The 15,256-nt window shown below is 40.6% G+C and overlaps 1 protein-coding gene across 1 annotated transcript in view; it reads right to left on the bottom strand.

Moving 5' to 3' along the window:
- Positions 1-14,911, bottom strand: part of EXD2 (exonuclease 3'-5' domain containing 2) — a gene marked incomplete at both ends in the record, with an annotated part of 32,934 nt that extends 18,023 nt beyond the window's left edge. The window contains 2 exons of the mRNA XM_079699377.1: positions 291-547; positions 14,570-14,911. Of these exons, the coding sequence (XP_079555503.1) occupies positions 291-547; positions 14,570-14,911 (599 nt within the window). The remainder of the gene's footprint in view (positions 1-290; positions 548-14,569) is intronic.
- Between the last annotated feature and the right edge of the window lie 345 nt (positions 14,912-15,256).

Genomic DNA, 15,256 nt, shown 5'->3' with positions numbered 1-15,256 from the left:
AAACAAAAACAAAAAATCTGCAACTCTAATTTGCCCAAGGAGCCCATCAGTTTACAACCTGTAGCTTATAGAGACACCTTATTAATGCTTCATCTAAAAAGACCAATTCTAGGTAACTAAAGTTTTCCCAGAAGTTGGACTATTTCCTCACAAATTCAATATGCATCTCAGAAGCCTCTAAGCTTCTAAAGAATTTTAGAGGCTTCATTACTGAGTCTCAGTAATCTACAACTCTTGCTAAAATATTTACCCCACAGCTACAGGAGTTCCAGTATTCATACAAACCATACCTCTGCCTCATGGCTAGGTATCTGAGGTCCAGGCACCCCTTAACGACGAGGCCATAATCTTGCAGAAGCTTGTTGGCATCTTCTGAACATCCTACTCCAACTTTTAAAATTGTGCCATCTGCCAAAATGTCCAGTAACGTTTTTGGTAGTGTCCTTCCTCCACAGATCAGCTTGGGCAAGCGAACCAAGGCACAGAAGCCACTTGGAGAGGCCATTTGAAGGAGTGACAGAGGACTGGCTCTGCCTTCCCAATTCACCTGTAACAGAGGAAAACAGGGCCACAGTTCACACCCCAGTGTAGGACCACGTACAACATGAAAGTCTGGCAAAAAAGTCTAAGAGGTACAGTCTTAACTTCCCAGAGGGAACAAGTGACCAGAGTTTGCCTCAAACCTAAGGATGAGCCTTTGCTAACAAATGCAGTGGACTCTAAGAAGCAGCGGCCTAAACAGAGGTTACTGGGGGCCCAAACATGAGCCTAAAATGAGCAGGCCATAAATAGTGACCAGCTGACACAGAGCAGCACTGGGACACACACTGGCAGAGTCATGTGAGACACACTGGTTTTAAAAAGCTAAGGAAATAAAAGGCTAAGGAACAGACTGCCAAATGATGATGCACTCTTTTCATTTTCTAGACTCTTTAACATACATGTTAGTAACTTGACTCATTTACTTGTCATCACTGCTTCAAGATCCGATTTTTAAAAAGAGGTAGGAAATACAGTACCGTCAGTAAGTGGTATCTGCCAATATAATAAATCATAGGAGCACAGAGTGCTTTCTCAGCATTTTTATGGTCACAAATGCTGTTCATAAAAAAAAATGTAGGGCTTCCCTGGTGGCGCAGTGGTTGAGAGTCCGCTTGCCGATGCAGGGGACACGGGTTCGTGCCCCGGTCCAGGAGGATCCCACATGCCGCGGAGTGGCTGGGCCCGTGAGCCATGGCTGCTGAGCCTGCGCGTCCGGAGCCTGTGCTCCGCAACGGGAGAGGCCACAACAGTGAGAGGCCGGTGTAACGCAAAAAAAAAAAAAAAAAAAAAAAAAAAAAATTAGGAGGGACTTCCTCCTCGACTTCTACTTCAGTGCTAAGTAAAACCACGGTTTAACTCAGAAAAGCTTTAGGATTCCCCTTCTCAGGCATTGCTTTATCATATCCTCAAATGGAAACATGCCAGTTTGATTTCCAAAGTGTCTATTTCTTGGAAGGTCAACAAGACCCAGAAGAAACTTGACTACTGGTTCCTATTCTATAACAATTCATCTGGATGTGGCCAAATCACTTTTTTTTAATTAAAGCATAATTCCCTCCCTCTATAATACTGGCTCTCTCCAAGAAAAAGCAGAAAATCTCTACTTCTAATATTTAGCACTGCTAATTTGACATAATACTCACTGATAATTCCTAAGGTCAGATATTTGAAAATCTTTTCAGTCAAGTTCCGTTGTCTAAAATACATTAAATAAATAGTTAGCTAGCTAGATAAGTTGTCCTTTTAATACTGTTTCTGGATTGTGCTTAAGATCCACTGTATTATAATTAAGGTTTTTCCACTAGGAATCCAAATGTTTATGATTCCAATAGGTACCCAATTTATACTGAATGTATGATTGGAAGAATATTGCTTCTAGCAGACTCAATTTGGCTTAAAGAATAAGGTATCTAGTCTTTGTTTTGTGGCGGGGGGCTGTGTCAGGTCTTAGTTGCAGCACATGGGATCTTCGTTGCGGCATGCGGGATCTTTAGTTGCAGCATGTAGACTTCTTAGTTGCGGCATGAAGACTCTTAGTTGTGGCATGCAAACTCTTAGTTGTGGCATGCATGCGGGATCTAGTTCTCCCACCAGGGATTGAACCCGGGCTCCCTGCATTGGGAGCATAGAGCCTTACCCACTGGACCACCAGGGAAGTCCCAATAATAAGATATCTAGTCTTAATTTCTTATATTTCCCCCTTTTGCCAACATCTTTTTGCCTTGACATCACTTACCACCCATGGAAAATAATGAAACCCTTGGCTTACCAACATTGTATTTAATAGGAAAAAAACCCACATTTTAATTTCATTAGCATTATGTAATCCAGGGGTCACTGGGTTTTTTGTTTGTTTTTTGATTAGTCGACTCCTAAGAAATGTTTGGGACATACACAATATATGTACATATGCATTTATAAATCATATAAACGTAGTACTATACTAACGTGTTAAGACATTATGAAATACACACGAAAGTAAAAATTTTAAATGAATGATGCCATCAATCATTGTAGACAAAATTTCTAACACTTTTTTCTGTATTTCAGTGATTCACTCACAGAGGACTGGTTTAGGGATCCTCCTTCCTGAGGGCCAGTGATCATCCATTTTAGCTTCAGGGATCTTACAAATCCAGAGCAAATAAAACAGTATGGAAAAGTCCGTGATTCTTTAAATGACCCCACAATGGCAGCAGGGAGCAAAAAATAATCTGAGACCATATTCTGGGCTGGAACAAGGTTAACTAATAAACAGCTCTATCGGTGGAGTTTATGTGTCAGTTAAATTAGACCATGGCTTTGAGACAGGAATGAGCTTGTCCTGTTCAAGTGACAGAATGAAGGCTCAATGAAGCTGGAAAGTAGTAAGAGGAAGAGAAAAGGAGACTAAATCAGAGATACTGAGAGAGGCAAGAGCATGTGAGTCCTTAAGAACACATAAGTAATTAAGACATCTTGGTTTTATAAGAAGCAAGGGAGGCTTTTCAAGCAGGGGACTAATATGATCAGATTAGCATTTTTAAAAGAGCACTTTGCTTACTCTATGGAGAAGGGATCATAGGTATATGAGTCCAAGTAGGGAGGCCAGTCAGGAGGCTACTGCAAAGGTCCAAATAAGAGACTCTTGAGGGTTGGACTAGGAAGGAAGTAGAGGAGATGTAGAGAAGTATATGGATGCAAAATCTATTTTGGAAATAACAAGGGTAATACTTCCTAAATGGAAATGAAGGGTTAATAGTAAGGACAAAGGAGGGGACTTCAGGCAAACCTGAAGCCTGGGCCTGCAGAAGGATGCTCTTGGGAAAATGACCTTCACTTCATTCAGTCTTTATTACACCAATTACTTTGCACCTGTTAAGCAAGGCAGTCTACAGCCAGAGACTCCAGGAAAAATCAGGCAGGAGTCAGGGGCCAGAAATCTATTTAACATCTCCCTCTCCCCAGGAGAAAGGCAATAATAGCTTCTAAAACATGGCAGAATCCTCATTTTATACAGGTGCTTTATCCGTTGTTACACAGCACCATGGGTAACCCGGGGGAATCTGGAAACACATACCTCTATCTGGTAGAATACTGTGTTATTTCCTGCTTTCTATAACCACTTCTTTGAATTTCCACATATTTTGCCATTAAAGAAACTTAACATATTATAACTGCCTTTTTGTGTCTGACTTTCAATCATATCACTTCTGTTAGACAAACCTTAGCAGGGAGGATGTCTCTCTTGATTTTTATCTTAAAGGTGGAGAAGACTAGGGATAATACAGGTTTGGGAAGAAAAACCGAGAGGTCTGTTAGGAACATGTTAAGTCTGAGATGACTATTAGACATTCAAGGGAGATGTCAAGTAGACAGGTGGATGTAAAGGGCTGGAGTTCTAATTTTGAGAGTCTTCAGCCTATCAACGACATTTAAAGCTACAAAATTAGATGAGGTCACTTAGAAAAAGAATATAAATCAGAGGACATAAATTAGCAGTCCTTGGACCTGTCTACTGACCCACAGATGTTTAATATTATATATTTCTTTGATCTCCACATTTAAAAAACTTGTGCCAGAACTTTTAAATTGCAGTGGAGTTCACATTTTTAAAAAATCTATATATCGAGTTTCTTTTTAAAGAACTGGACAATCTGGCAACACTTGGCTTGAACTGTATAGCAGCTTCCTCGTTTATATAAGGCATGAATTCTCTAATTCACCATAATGTCTTCTCAACACTGAAGCCAACTGTCATTTCCCATTTATCATTGTATTTGTAAACCACTGTTTTTCAAGCAAAGAAATATTTCTCAGGATCCATGTCTCTATAAAACTAGGAAAATGGAAGATAGATCACAGAGGCCTTGTGTTTAAAGGATAAAGGGAGGGGGCATACTTCTTGATGAAATTGAAGAATACTCCTATGCATTCGAAAATGCAAACAATCACTCTACATTGTTCATTTACATTTCCTGTCTGGACCTTGTAGGCATCTGAGTTTGCAGTCCCTGGGGTGGATACAGAAGAGACCAAGCCTAAGTCAACTCAATATTTGGATGTGAGGTAGAAGGGGGATCAGAAAAGGAAAAAGAGGAAAGAACAGTAAGACAGGAGATAGGAGAGTATGATGGCATGAAAGCCAAAGAGAATGTCTCGTGCAGGAATTATGCAGATGCTTTTGAGAGCTAGAATAACATGAGTCCAAATAAGTGTCCACTGGACTGGAAAACAAGAAAGCCATCAACTTCATCCATTTCAGTGGAGTAGTACGGTAGGATGTCAGATTAGAGTAGGTCGAAGAATAAATGGAGAATAGCAAATTATACCCAAACAAGTAGATGAAAAGAAATAATAAAGAGCAGAAATCAGTGTAATGGAACATAAACAAAAAATAAAGATCAACAAAGCCAGAAGTGGGTTCTCTGAAAAGACTAATAACACTGATAAACCCATGGAAGGAGTAATCAAGAAAAAAAAAGAGAAGCAAATAAGCATTGTCAAAAATGTCCTTACAGGGCCTCCCTGGTGGCGCAGTGGTTGAGAGTCCGCCTGCCGATGCAGGGGATGCGGGTTCGTGCCCCGGTCTGGGAGGATCCCATATGCCGCGGAGCGGCTGGGCCCGTGAGCCATGGCTGCTGAGCCTGCGCATCCGGAGCCTGTGCTCCGCAACGGGAGAGGCCACAGCAGTGAGAGGCCCGCATACCACAAAAAAAAAAAAAAAAAAAAAAAATGTCCTTACAAGGGCTTCCCTGGTGGCGCAGTGGTTGAGAGTCTGCCTGCCGATGCAGGGAACACGGGTTCGTGCCCTGGTCCGGGAAGATCCCACATGCCACGGAGCGGCTGGGCCCGTGAGCCATGGCTGCTGAGCCTGCTCATCCGGAGCCTGTGCTCCACAACGGGAGAGGCCACAACAGTGAGAGGCCCACATACCACAAAAAAAAAAAAAGAAAAAAAAAGAAAAAAATGTCCTTACATATCCATCAGATAGGAAAAAAAAAATGTCACTGGATATTATAAACAAGTATAAGCCTGTAATTTAAAAATTTGAAAGAAGACATATTTAGATGAAAAATAAAATTTATCAAAACAGACATGAAGAAATAGAAAATATGAATAGCCCCAAAACTATTTTAAAAATTGTATTCATAATTCAAAAACTTCCCTCAGAAGAAAACTCCAGATGGCTTCACCAGTAGATTCTAATCAAACATTTAAGGAAAAAAGAATGACAGTCTTACACAAACTCTTCCAGAGAACACAAAAACAAGGAACAGCCCTAACTTGTATGAGGCCAGCATAACATTTTTATCAAAATCTGACAAGGTCATTTCTAGAAAGGAAAATTATAAGCCAATATCACTCATGAATATAGATTATTTTTAAAACACTAGTAAAGTGAATCAGCAATGTATAAGGAGAATAAGACATCATGACCAAGTTGGATTTATTCCAGGCATTCAAAAATCAATGTATTTTCACCACAAGAACAGAATAAAGGAGAAAAACTACATACTCATCTCAAGAAATTCAGAAAAGGCACCTAATAAAATTCAACAACTATTCATAATTAAAAAAAAACTTTTTTAAAATTGAAGTATAATTGATTTACAATATTGTGTTAGTTTCAGGTGTACAGCAAAGTGATTCAGTTTTATATATATATATGTATATATATATATATATTTCAAATTATTTTCCATTATAGGTTATTATAAGATATTAAATCTAGTCCCAAGGATACACTAAATCCTTGTTGCTTATCTATTTTATGTATAATAGTTTATATCTGTTAATCTCATACTCCTAGTTTATCCCTCCTCCACCCCCTGTCCCCTTTGTTAATCATAAGTTTGTTTTCTATGTCTGTGAGTCTATTTCTGTCTTGTATATAGATTCAGTTAGCATTTTTAGATTCCACATATAAGTGATATCCTATTAATATTTGTACTTCTCTGTCTGACTTACTTTACTTAGTATGATATTCTCTAGGTCCATTCTTGCTGCTGCAAATAATATCTCATTCTTTAAAGAAAAAAAAAAAAAACTCTTGGGAATTCCCTGGCGGTCCAGTGGTTAGGACTCCACACTTTCACTGCCAAGGGCCCGGGTTCAGTGCCTGATCAGGGAACTAAGATTCCACAAGCTGTGTGGTGCAGCCAAAACAAAACCAAACCAAAAAAACTCTTAAGAAACCAAGAATAGAATTGAATGTATTTAATCTGTAAACAAACCTACTGCAGATATCGTACTCAATATGAAAACGCTGAAAGCTGTCATTCTGAGACAGAGAATAAGTCAAGGATGCCTACTGTCACCACTCATACTGAGCACTATATTGAGATCCTCGCCAGTTCAGCAAGGCAGGAAAAGAAATACAAAGTGTAAGGACTGGAAAAAAAATTGTCACTTCACAGATAATATAATAGTTTATATAGAAACCCAAAAGAATCTACAAGTAATTAGAATTAATAAGTGAGTTTAGTAAGTTCCTTAATATAAGAGAAATACATATAAAGTTACATTTCTATATACCAGAAAAAAACACAACTTTAAAAAATTTTTTTATTTATTTATTTTTGGCTGCGTTGGGTCTTCGTTGCTGTGTGTGGGCTTTCCCTAGTTGTGGTGAGTGGGGGCTACTCTTCATTGTGGTTCGCAGGCGTCCCATTGTGGTGGCTTCTCTTGTTGCGGGGTACGGGCTCCAGATGCGCAGCCTTCAGTAGTTGTGGCGCACGGGCTTAGTTGCTCCGCGGCATGTGGGATCTTCCCGGACCAGGGCTCAAACCCGTGTCCCCTACATTGGCAGGCGGATTCTTAACCACTGCACCACCAGGGAAGTCCCACAACATTTTTTTTTTTTTTTTTTTTTTTTTTTTTTGCGGTACACGGGCCTCTCACTGTTGTGGCCTCTCCCGTTGCGGAGCACAGGCTCTGGACGTGCAGGCTCAGCGGCCATAGCTCACAGGCCCAGCCGCTCCGCGGCATGTGGGATCTTCCCGGACCGGGGCACGAACCCGTGTCCCCTGCATTGGCAGGCGGACTCTCAACCACTGCGCCACCAGGGAAGTCCCCACAACATTTTTTAAGATTTCATTTATAACAGAATCTTTTTTAATCACAGAAATCTACAAATATATTATTAAGAGAAGTTAAAGATCTAAATAAATATTCTTAGACTATAAAACTCAGTACTGGAAAGAAGTCAATTCCCCACAAACTGATCTATTGATCCAATGCAATCTTAATCAAAATATCAAGAAATTTTTTTTGGTAAAACCTGAAAAGCTGATTCTAAAATGTATAACGAAATGCAAAGGACCAAGACTATCCAAGACCCTCCGGGAAAAAAACAAGATAGAAAGTCTTGTTGTGGCAGATAGCAAGAGTCATTATAAAGCAACAGTAACTAAGACAGTTTGAGATCACTGGTGGAAGAATAGAAAAATGGACTACTAGAGTATCCAGAAATAGATCTAGTCATATAGAGATACGTGTTTTGGGACTTCCCTGGTGGTGCAGTGGTTAAGAATCCACCTGCCAATGCAAGGGACAAGGGTTCGAGCCCTGCTCCGGGAAGATCCCACATGCCGCGGAGTAACTAAGCCCGTGAACCCCAACTACTGAGCCTGCACTCTAGAGCCCATGAGCCACAACTACTGAGCCCACATGCCACAACTACTGAAGCCCGCGTGCCTACAGCCCGTGCTCCGCAACAAGAGAAGCCACTGCAACGAGAAGCCCGCGCACCACAACGAAGCGTAGCCCCGGCTCGCTGCAACTAGAGAAAGCCCGCACCCAGCAACAAAAACCCAACGCAGCCAAAAAATAAATAAATAAATAATTTATTTTAAAAAAGAAAATGAAAAAAAGAAATACCTGTTTTATAGTAAAGTGGCGTTGCACAGCAGTGAGATTTATCTTTTCAATCAGTGGTGCTAGGGGGCCTCCCTGGTGGCGCAGTGGTTGAGAGTCCGCCTGCCGATGCAGGGGATACGGGTTCGTGCCCCGGTCTGGGAGGATCCCATATGCCGCGGAGCGGCTGGGCCCGTGAGCCATGGCTGCTGAGCCTGTGCATCCGGAGCCTGTGCTCCGCAACGGGAGAGGCCACAACAGTGAGAGGCCCGCGTACCACAAAAAAAAAAAAAAAAAAAAAAAAAAAAAAAAAAAAAAAAAAAAAAAAAAATCAGTGGTGCTAGGACAATTGGATATCCATAAGAAGAAAAAATGAAACTCAACCCTACCTCACATCATACACACACACACACACAAAAATCAATTCCAGATAGATTATAAATCTAAATATGCAATGTTAAAACCACAAAACTCCGGCTTCCCTGGTGGCGCAGTGGTTAAGATTCCACCTGCCAATGCAGGGGACACAGGTTCGAGCCCTGGTCCGGGAAGATCCCACATGCCATGGAGCAACTAAGCCCGTGTACCACAACTACGGAAGCCTGCACACCTAGAGCCCATGCTCCGCAACAAGAGAAGCCACCGCAGTGAGAAGCCCACACACTATAACGAAGAGTAGCCCCCGCTCACTGCAACTAGAGAAAGCCTATGCACAGCAACAAAGACCCAACGCAGCCAAAAATAAATTAAAAAAAAAAAAAGACTGGTAAGAATCTGAAAAAGAATTTATTGATGTCTCTCTGTAAGTGAATCAAGTGGATGTATAGCAGCAAGAAACACAGCATTGAAAATCAGCTATACACCATTATAAAAATAAATTCAAAAAAAAAAAAGACAGTGAGAGAGAGAGAGAAATTCTTACAGAATTCGTTCAGGGGCTGTGGTGCAACCTGGACAGACCACATCTAGACCCACAGCTGGATGGGACCTAAGGCTGGACACTCGTGGGGCTGAGAGGCTTGGTGAGGATGGGCCAGCAAATGCAGCCCCTTTAGAGTAATACTGCCTGGTCCCCATTCCATGGGTCCCAAACCTCCAGGTGCTGGGGACCCTTCCTACAGCTAAAACATGCATGGGACACCCAGAGGATAGTACACCAGCTGATTGGGAAGAGTTTGGAAAAGGCACCTCATCTCCTCATCTCCTGGTGGTCGGTTCCCCCCTCCAGCCTCTTTCCTAACAATCTCCCCACTTGGGGAAGTCAGTACTTTCAACATCCTGTTTCACACAGTTTGGAATTTGTCCAGAGGATGAAGTGGAAGCGGGGGGAACCAATAAGAGACAAGCCCTAGTTGTTTGGACAGGCACATGCCACTCTAATTTCCAATCAGGAAGAGGAACTGACCAAAGGCTCAGCCTGCCCCCGGAACAAGAATAGGGCCTGAAGCAATCCTGCTGTTTTGTGGCCAGTTCCCAAAACAACAAGTTGAAAAATGGAGCTCAGGGGCACTGCAATTCAGAAAACTGCAGGGTTGTAAATGATACCTATTGTCGAAAAATGTCTTGAGGTAAGTCATCGAAAAGGACTTGTAAGCAAGGAAGAATTGCAGGAAAGGGATTTCAAGAGGTAGATTGGACCTGCCATTAAAGCACATGAAAAGCAGCTGAACTTCACCAATGATGCAGTTGGCCAAAAAGGGCATATGCGTTTTTCCTGATATTCAGGAAAAAAGCATACGTCCTTTTTGGCCAACCAAACAGGTGGACAATGCAAATCAACACTACAAAGAGGTATCACTTCGCATCAGTCGGAAGGGCCATCCTCACAAAGTGTAAAAACCAGAAATGCAGGACAGCGCCCACTCTGGAGGAGTGTATTGTGTTTAATAAAAAATCTAAAAAACAGAGCTACAGAGCATACGGCACTTCCACTCATGGGCGTATATCTTGGGAAAACCAAAAATCGACAGGACACAGACATCCCAACGTTTAGTGCTGCTCTGTTTACAAGAGCCTTGACCTGGATACAATCTCAATGTCCTTGTAAGGAAAAAATGGATAACGAAGATGTGGTACTTATGTACTATGGACTATTACTCAGCCATGAAATCAATGAAATAAGGCCAGTTGCAGCAACTTGGGTGGACTCAGGTATGATCATTCTAAGTGACATAAGTCAGACAGAAAAAGAGACTTATCATAAGTTATCACTTATAGGTAGAATCTAAAAATGGCTACACGTGAACTAAATTACAAAACAGAAACAGAGTCACACATTTAGGGTTTCCCTGTTGGTGCAGTGGTTAAGAATCCACCAGGGGGGCTTCCCTGATGGAGCAGTGGTTGAGAGTCCGCCTGCTGATGCAGGGGACATGAGTTCATGCCCTGGTCCGGGAAGATCCCACATGCCGCGGAGCGGCTGGGCCCGTGAGCCATGGCCACCGAGCCTGCACATCCAGAGCCTGTGCTCTGCCACGGGAGAGGCCACAACAGTGAGAGGCCCGCATACCGCTAAAAAAAAAAAAAAAAAAAGAATCCGCCAGCCAATGCAGGGGACATGGGTTCGAGCCCTGGTCCGGGAAGATCCCACATGCCACGGAGCAACTAAGCCTGTGCGCCACAAATACTGAGCCTGTGCTCTAGAGCTCGCGGGCCACAACTACTGAGCCCGCGTGCCACAACTACTGAAGCCTGCATGCCTAGAGCCCGTGCTCTGCAACAAGAGAAGCCACTGCAAGCCCGCACGCTGCAACAAAGAGTAGCCCCCACTTGCCACAATTAGAGAAAACCTGCATGCAGTAACGAAGACCAAACGTAGGCAAAAATAAATAAATAAAATAAGCAAATTTATATATTAAAAAAAAACCCCAAAAACTCAAAGAAAATAACATAGGAGAGTATATTCATGACTAGGGATAAGGTAAGATTTGTTACACAGCACTATATAGATCTTCTGCTCATCAAGCTTTAACAATAAAAGCATGTAAAGGCAATCCACAGAATGGGGGAAGACATTTACTGTATATTTAACTCACAAAGCGTTCATAACCAAAATATATAAAGAACTATAAATCAGTAAGAAAAAGACAACTCAATAGAAAAAGAGGCAAGAGACATGAACAAGTACTCCATAAAAGAAGATATCAAAATGATCAATAAAATATAGAAAGATGCTCAATCTCAGTACTGGTCAGGGACATGCAAATTAAAACCACAATGAAATATTACTACACACCCATTAGGATGGCTAAAATTTTAAAATCTGACAGTACCAAATGTGGACAAGGACATAAGACAAAGCGAATTTTCATATAGTCTTGGTGAGAGATTAAACTAGTAGAACCACTTCTGAAAACAGCTAGAAACAATGGGTACACTCATTACTACTGATGAGGGTAAACTAGTTAAAACAACCTTGGAAAACAATTTGGCATTATGTATAAAAGTTAAAGATATATATACAAACTCTATGACCTAGAACTCCACTCATAGATACATATGCCCAATAATAATAAGTGCATTTGTTCATTGCAGCATTCTTTGTAAGAGCCCCGAACTGTAAACCACCCAAAAGTCCATCAGTATTAGAATGGATGAATAAATCATGATATATTTACACAATGGACATATGGCAATGAATCACAGTCACACACAACATGGGTAAATCTCACCAACGTAATGTTGAACAAAAGAAGCCAGACACAAAATACACACTTGATGGTTTCATTTACATTAAATTTAAAAAGCAGACAAAATTCAATTATCGTGCCTAGGCATGCATGTTTAAGTAGTAAAAGTATAAAGAAAAACACAAAAGTAAATACAATAAAATCAGGATAATATAATAGTAACCCTTGGTGGGAGGACAGTGATTCCTAGGGGAGCTTGTGATCTTCAAAGAGAATTTAAAAATTGATATATGATACCAATCCTTACATCCAGGATATCTCTCTGAATCCCAAACAGGAAATACAGAAAGATAACAACATTAGTCTCATGACAGCAAATCTTCAGAACCAGCAACTCAAAAAGATCTTAAAAGGAGCTACCAAAAATTAGATTACCTATAAAGAATCAACGTTTACACTCACAGTTATTTTCAACAGCAACAATGTAAGCCAGAAGAAAGTGGAATGAGATCTTGAAAATGATAAGTTGCTAAACTAGAATTTCATATCCAGTGAAAATATCTTCAAAGATCAAAAGCAAAATAAAGACATTTTCAAAACAATAATAATTAAGTTTACTATCAATGACCCCTCAAGAAATGAACTTCTAAAGGACAACCTTAAAGAGAATGATGCCAGAAAGTTCTGAGATATAAGGAAGGATGAGCAAAGAAAAAGGTAAACACTTTGGTAAACTGAAACAAATACTGACTGTGTAAAACAAGAACAAAAACAATAACTAAGAAAATACTTACACAAAAGTGAATGAAAGAGAAAACGAATCAGAAATGGAAGAATGAAAAGAAGGAGGATGGATGGAAGTTCTTCTGTGGCAGCAATCAGAGAAATGCAATCACACCTGAAGGGAACGTGGCATCAGAAGAAGTTCAATACATTCCAAAGTCATAAGGAACTGGGTTTTGGATTATTTGCCACTTTAACTTACTCTGCTACAGTGATTAAACATATTATTATTAAATCGATTGCATTACTATTCACTTCAGACTACCCTGTTGTTGCTGCAGTTATACTTCACTTGGTAGGATAATCACGGTGTTTGGCAAATGTGAATTTTCCTAATCTACTAAAGCTCACTGTTTACTAATGTTTTCTTCTATGGTTGTTGGTGTAAATATGTCTAAAATGATATAGAAATATGTTTATTTCTAAAATGATATAATTCTTATACACAATGAACAAAAGGTGCCCAATCCTTTCCTGATGGCCCAAAGTCACTGGTATAAACTACTACTGCTATTGCTGATATAAAGAAATACCCTCGAGAACTCCCTGGCGGTCCAGTGGCTAAGACTCCACACTTTCAAGCAGAGGGCACAGGTTCAATCCCTGGTCAGAGAACTAAGATTCTGCAAGCCGTGCAGCGCACGGCCAAAAAAGAAAAAAAAAGAAATACCCTCAGTAGCTCCATAAGGCCTTATGTGACTACTAAACTTTTCCCACACTGTCAGGTGTTCTCTTCTTGGTCATCACTGTATTGGCATCTTTAGTTCCTCCTACCAACCTATGATCTGATTTTGTGGCAGCAATTCTGCTTAGGGCCTCTTTCGATTACATTTCCTGGCTCTTGACTGTATTCCAGATACCCAGAAGACATAGATCACAGAATTTTGGCAAGGTATTATGCTGAATTAATAAGAGATGATAACTGTGACTTATTTATATTTTATAGTACCTTCTGTTGCAAGGAGATTAAAGTTCACTCTGTGAATCAGAATGACAGAAGAGTAGGTGTACCATATTATCCTCATCACAACTATGTAACAACTCCCCCAAAGTAATAGCTATTAGAAAGATTAACCATGGTTAAGGAAGACCAGCTCAAATGCTGGTTACTAGTTTCATAGCCTTGGGCAAGTAACTAAACCGTTTAACACTTCCTATCTGTAAAGAAATAATAACAGTATCTTCCTACAGAGGATTATTGTCAAAATTAAATGAGATAATGAAAAAAAACCAACATAATACCTGGCTTAGAATAAATAGTGTCTAGCATTTAAACTATTATCTTTTTAAATCCCAATTTGTGTAATAAACACATATTTAACTAGACCTCCTTAACTATCTTCTCCATGGCATCCTATGAAAATACTATTAAAAATATTAACAGTAGCTAATATATAATGAACAATTACTCTCTGTTAAAACTGTGCTGAAGTCTATATAGGGATTATCTATTTGAATCCTTTAAAAAGCCCTGGGCGGTAGATACCATTACACCCCCGCTACAGGTAAGTACACTGAGGCTCAAAGAGGTTAAGTACTTGTTCAAGTTCACAGAATAAGTGGTGAAAATGGACTCATGTAGCTCAGACTCCAGAATCCATGATTATAAGCACTTCCCTATCCTGAGAACAGAAGCCGCTTCTCCTTCTGCTAAAATCTATTTACAAATAAGTTGAGAACAAGCTAATTCTCCTTTAATCGTATCCTCTATTTGACTATTCAAGGTCCCTAGCTGGAAAAGCAGAAAAGATACGTTTCATTTTTGCTTTTTAACTTACCCACTCACAGTCGATTCCAAGCACTGGAAAATCTTCTAACTCACTCCTAAGCAAGGGCTCAATTTGATCCCACTCCGCCTCCTGAGACACAGTTGCCACCTTTGCTCCAAGGATCCTCTCTTCCCATGAGGCTCTGGGGGCACTGGAGTGCTGCTGCTGGTCCTCTGCTGGAGCAGGCCACTCTCTCCTGCCTGGCACTTTCGGCTGCTGATGTGACACCTGCTGCTGGGTCACACGACTTGCTTTGCTCCTCCGGCGCTGGATGCCTTTCCACAGGACAAACCCCCCGACAGCCATACCAAGAAGGGTGGTCACTGTCAAAGCCACTAAGTGTTTAGACATCTTCAGCTTTTCTGTTGTTTAGGAAAGCATATCACTAATCCCACAATCTGCAAAACAAATGGCAACAACATATTCACATACAGAATTTAAAGCTCCATGGACACAAGTCCCCCACCACCACCCCACAAAAATTGTTGCGTTCACAATCCATGTGCTCACAAACTAAAAAAATTGCTACAAATTTCCACATGAAACAGTGATATTTTAAAATATTTTCCCCCTTTTGTATGTCCTGTACTCCACCTCTATTTCCATCCAAGAAAAACCTCCTGCCCTCTACCAGTTGCCCAGGGCTCTCTTAATCCTATAAAATCACATCAATCAAAACAGAATAAACTAGACTCT

This window comes from Hyperoodon ampullatus (genome assembly GCF_949752795.1).
Source record: "Hyperoodon ampullatus genome assembly, chromosome: 3".
Lineage (NCBI taxonomy): Eukaryota > Metazoa > Chordata > Mammalia > Artiodactyla > Ziphiidae > Hyperoodon > Hyperoodon ampullatus.
This window is presented reverse-complemented; position numbering and strand designations above follow the sequence as displayed.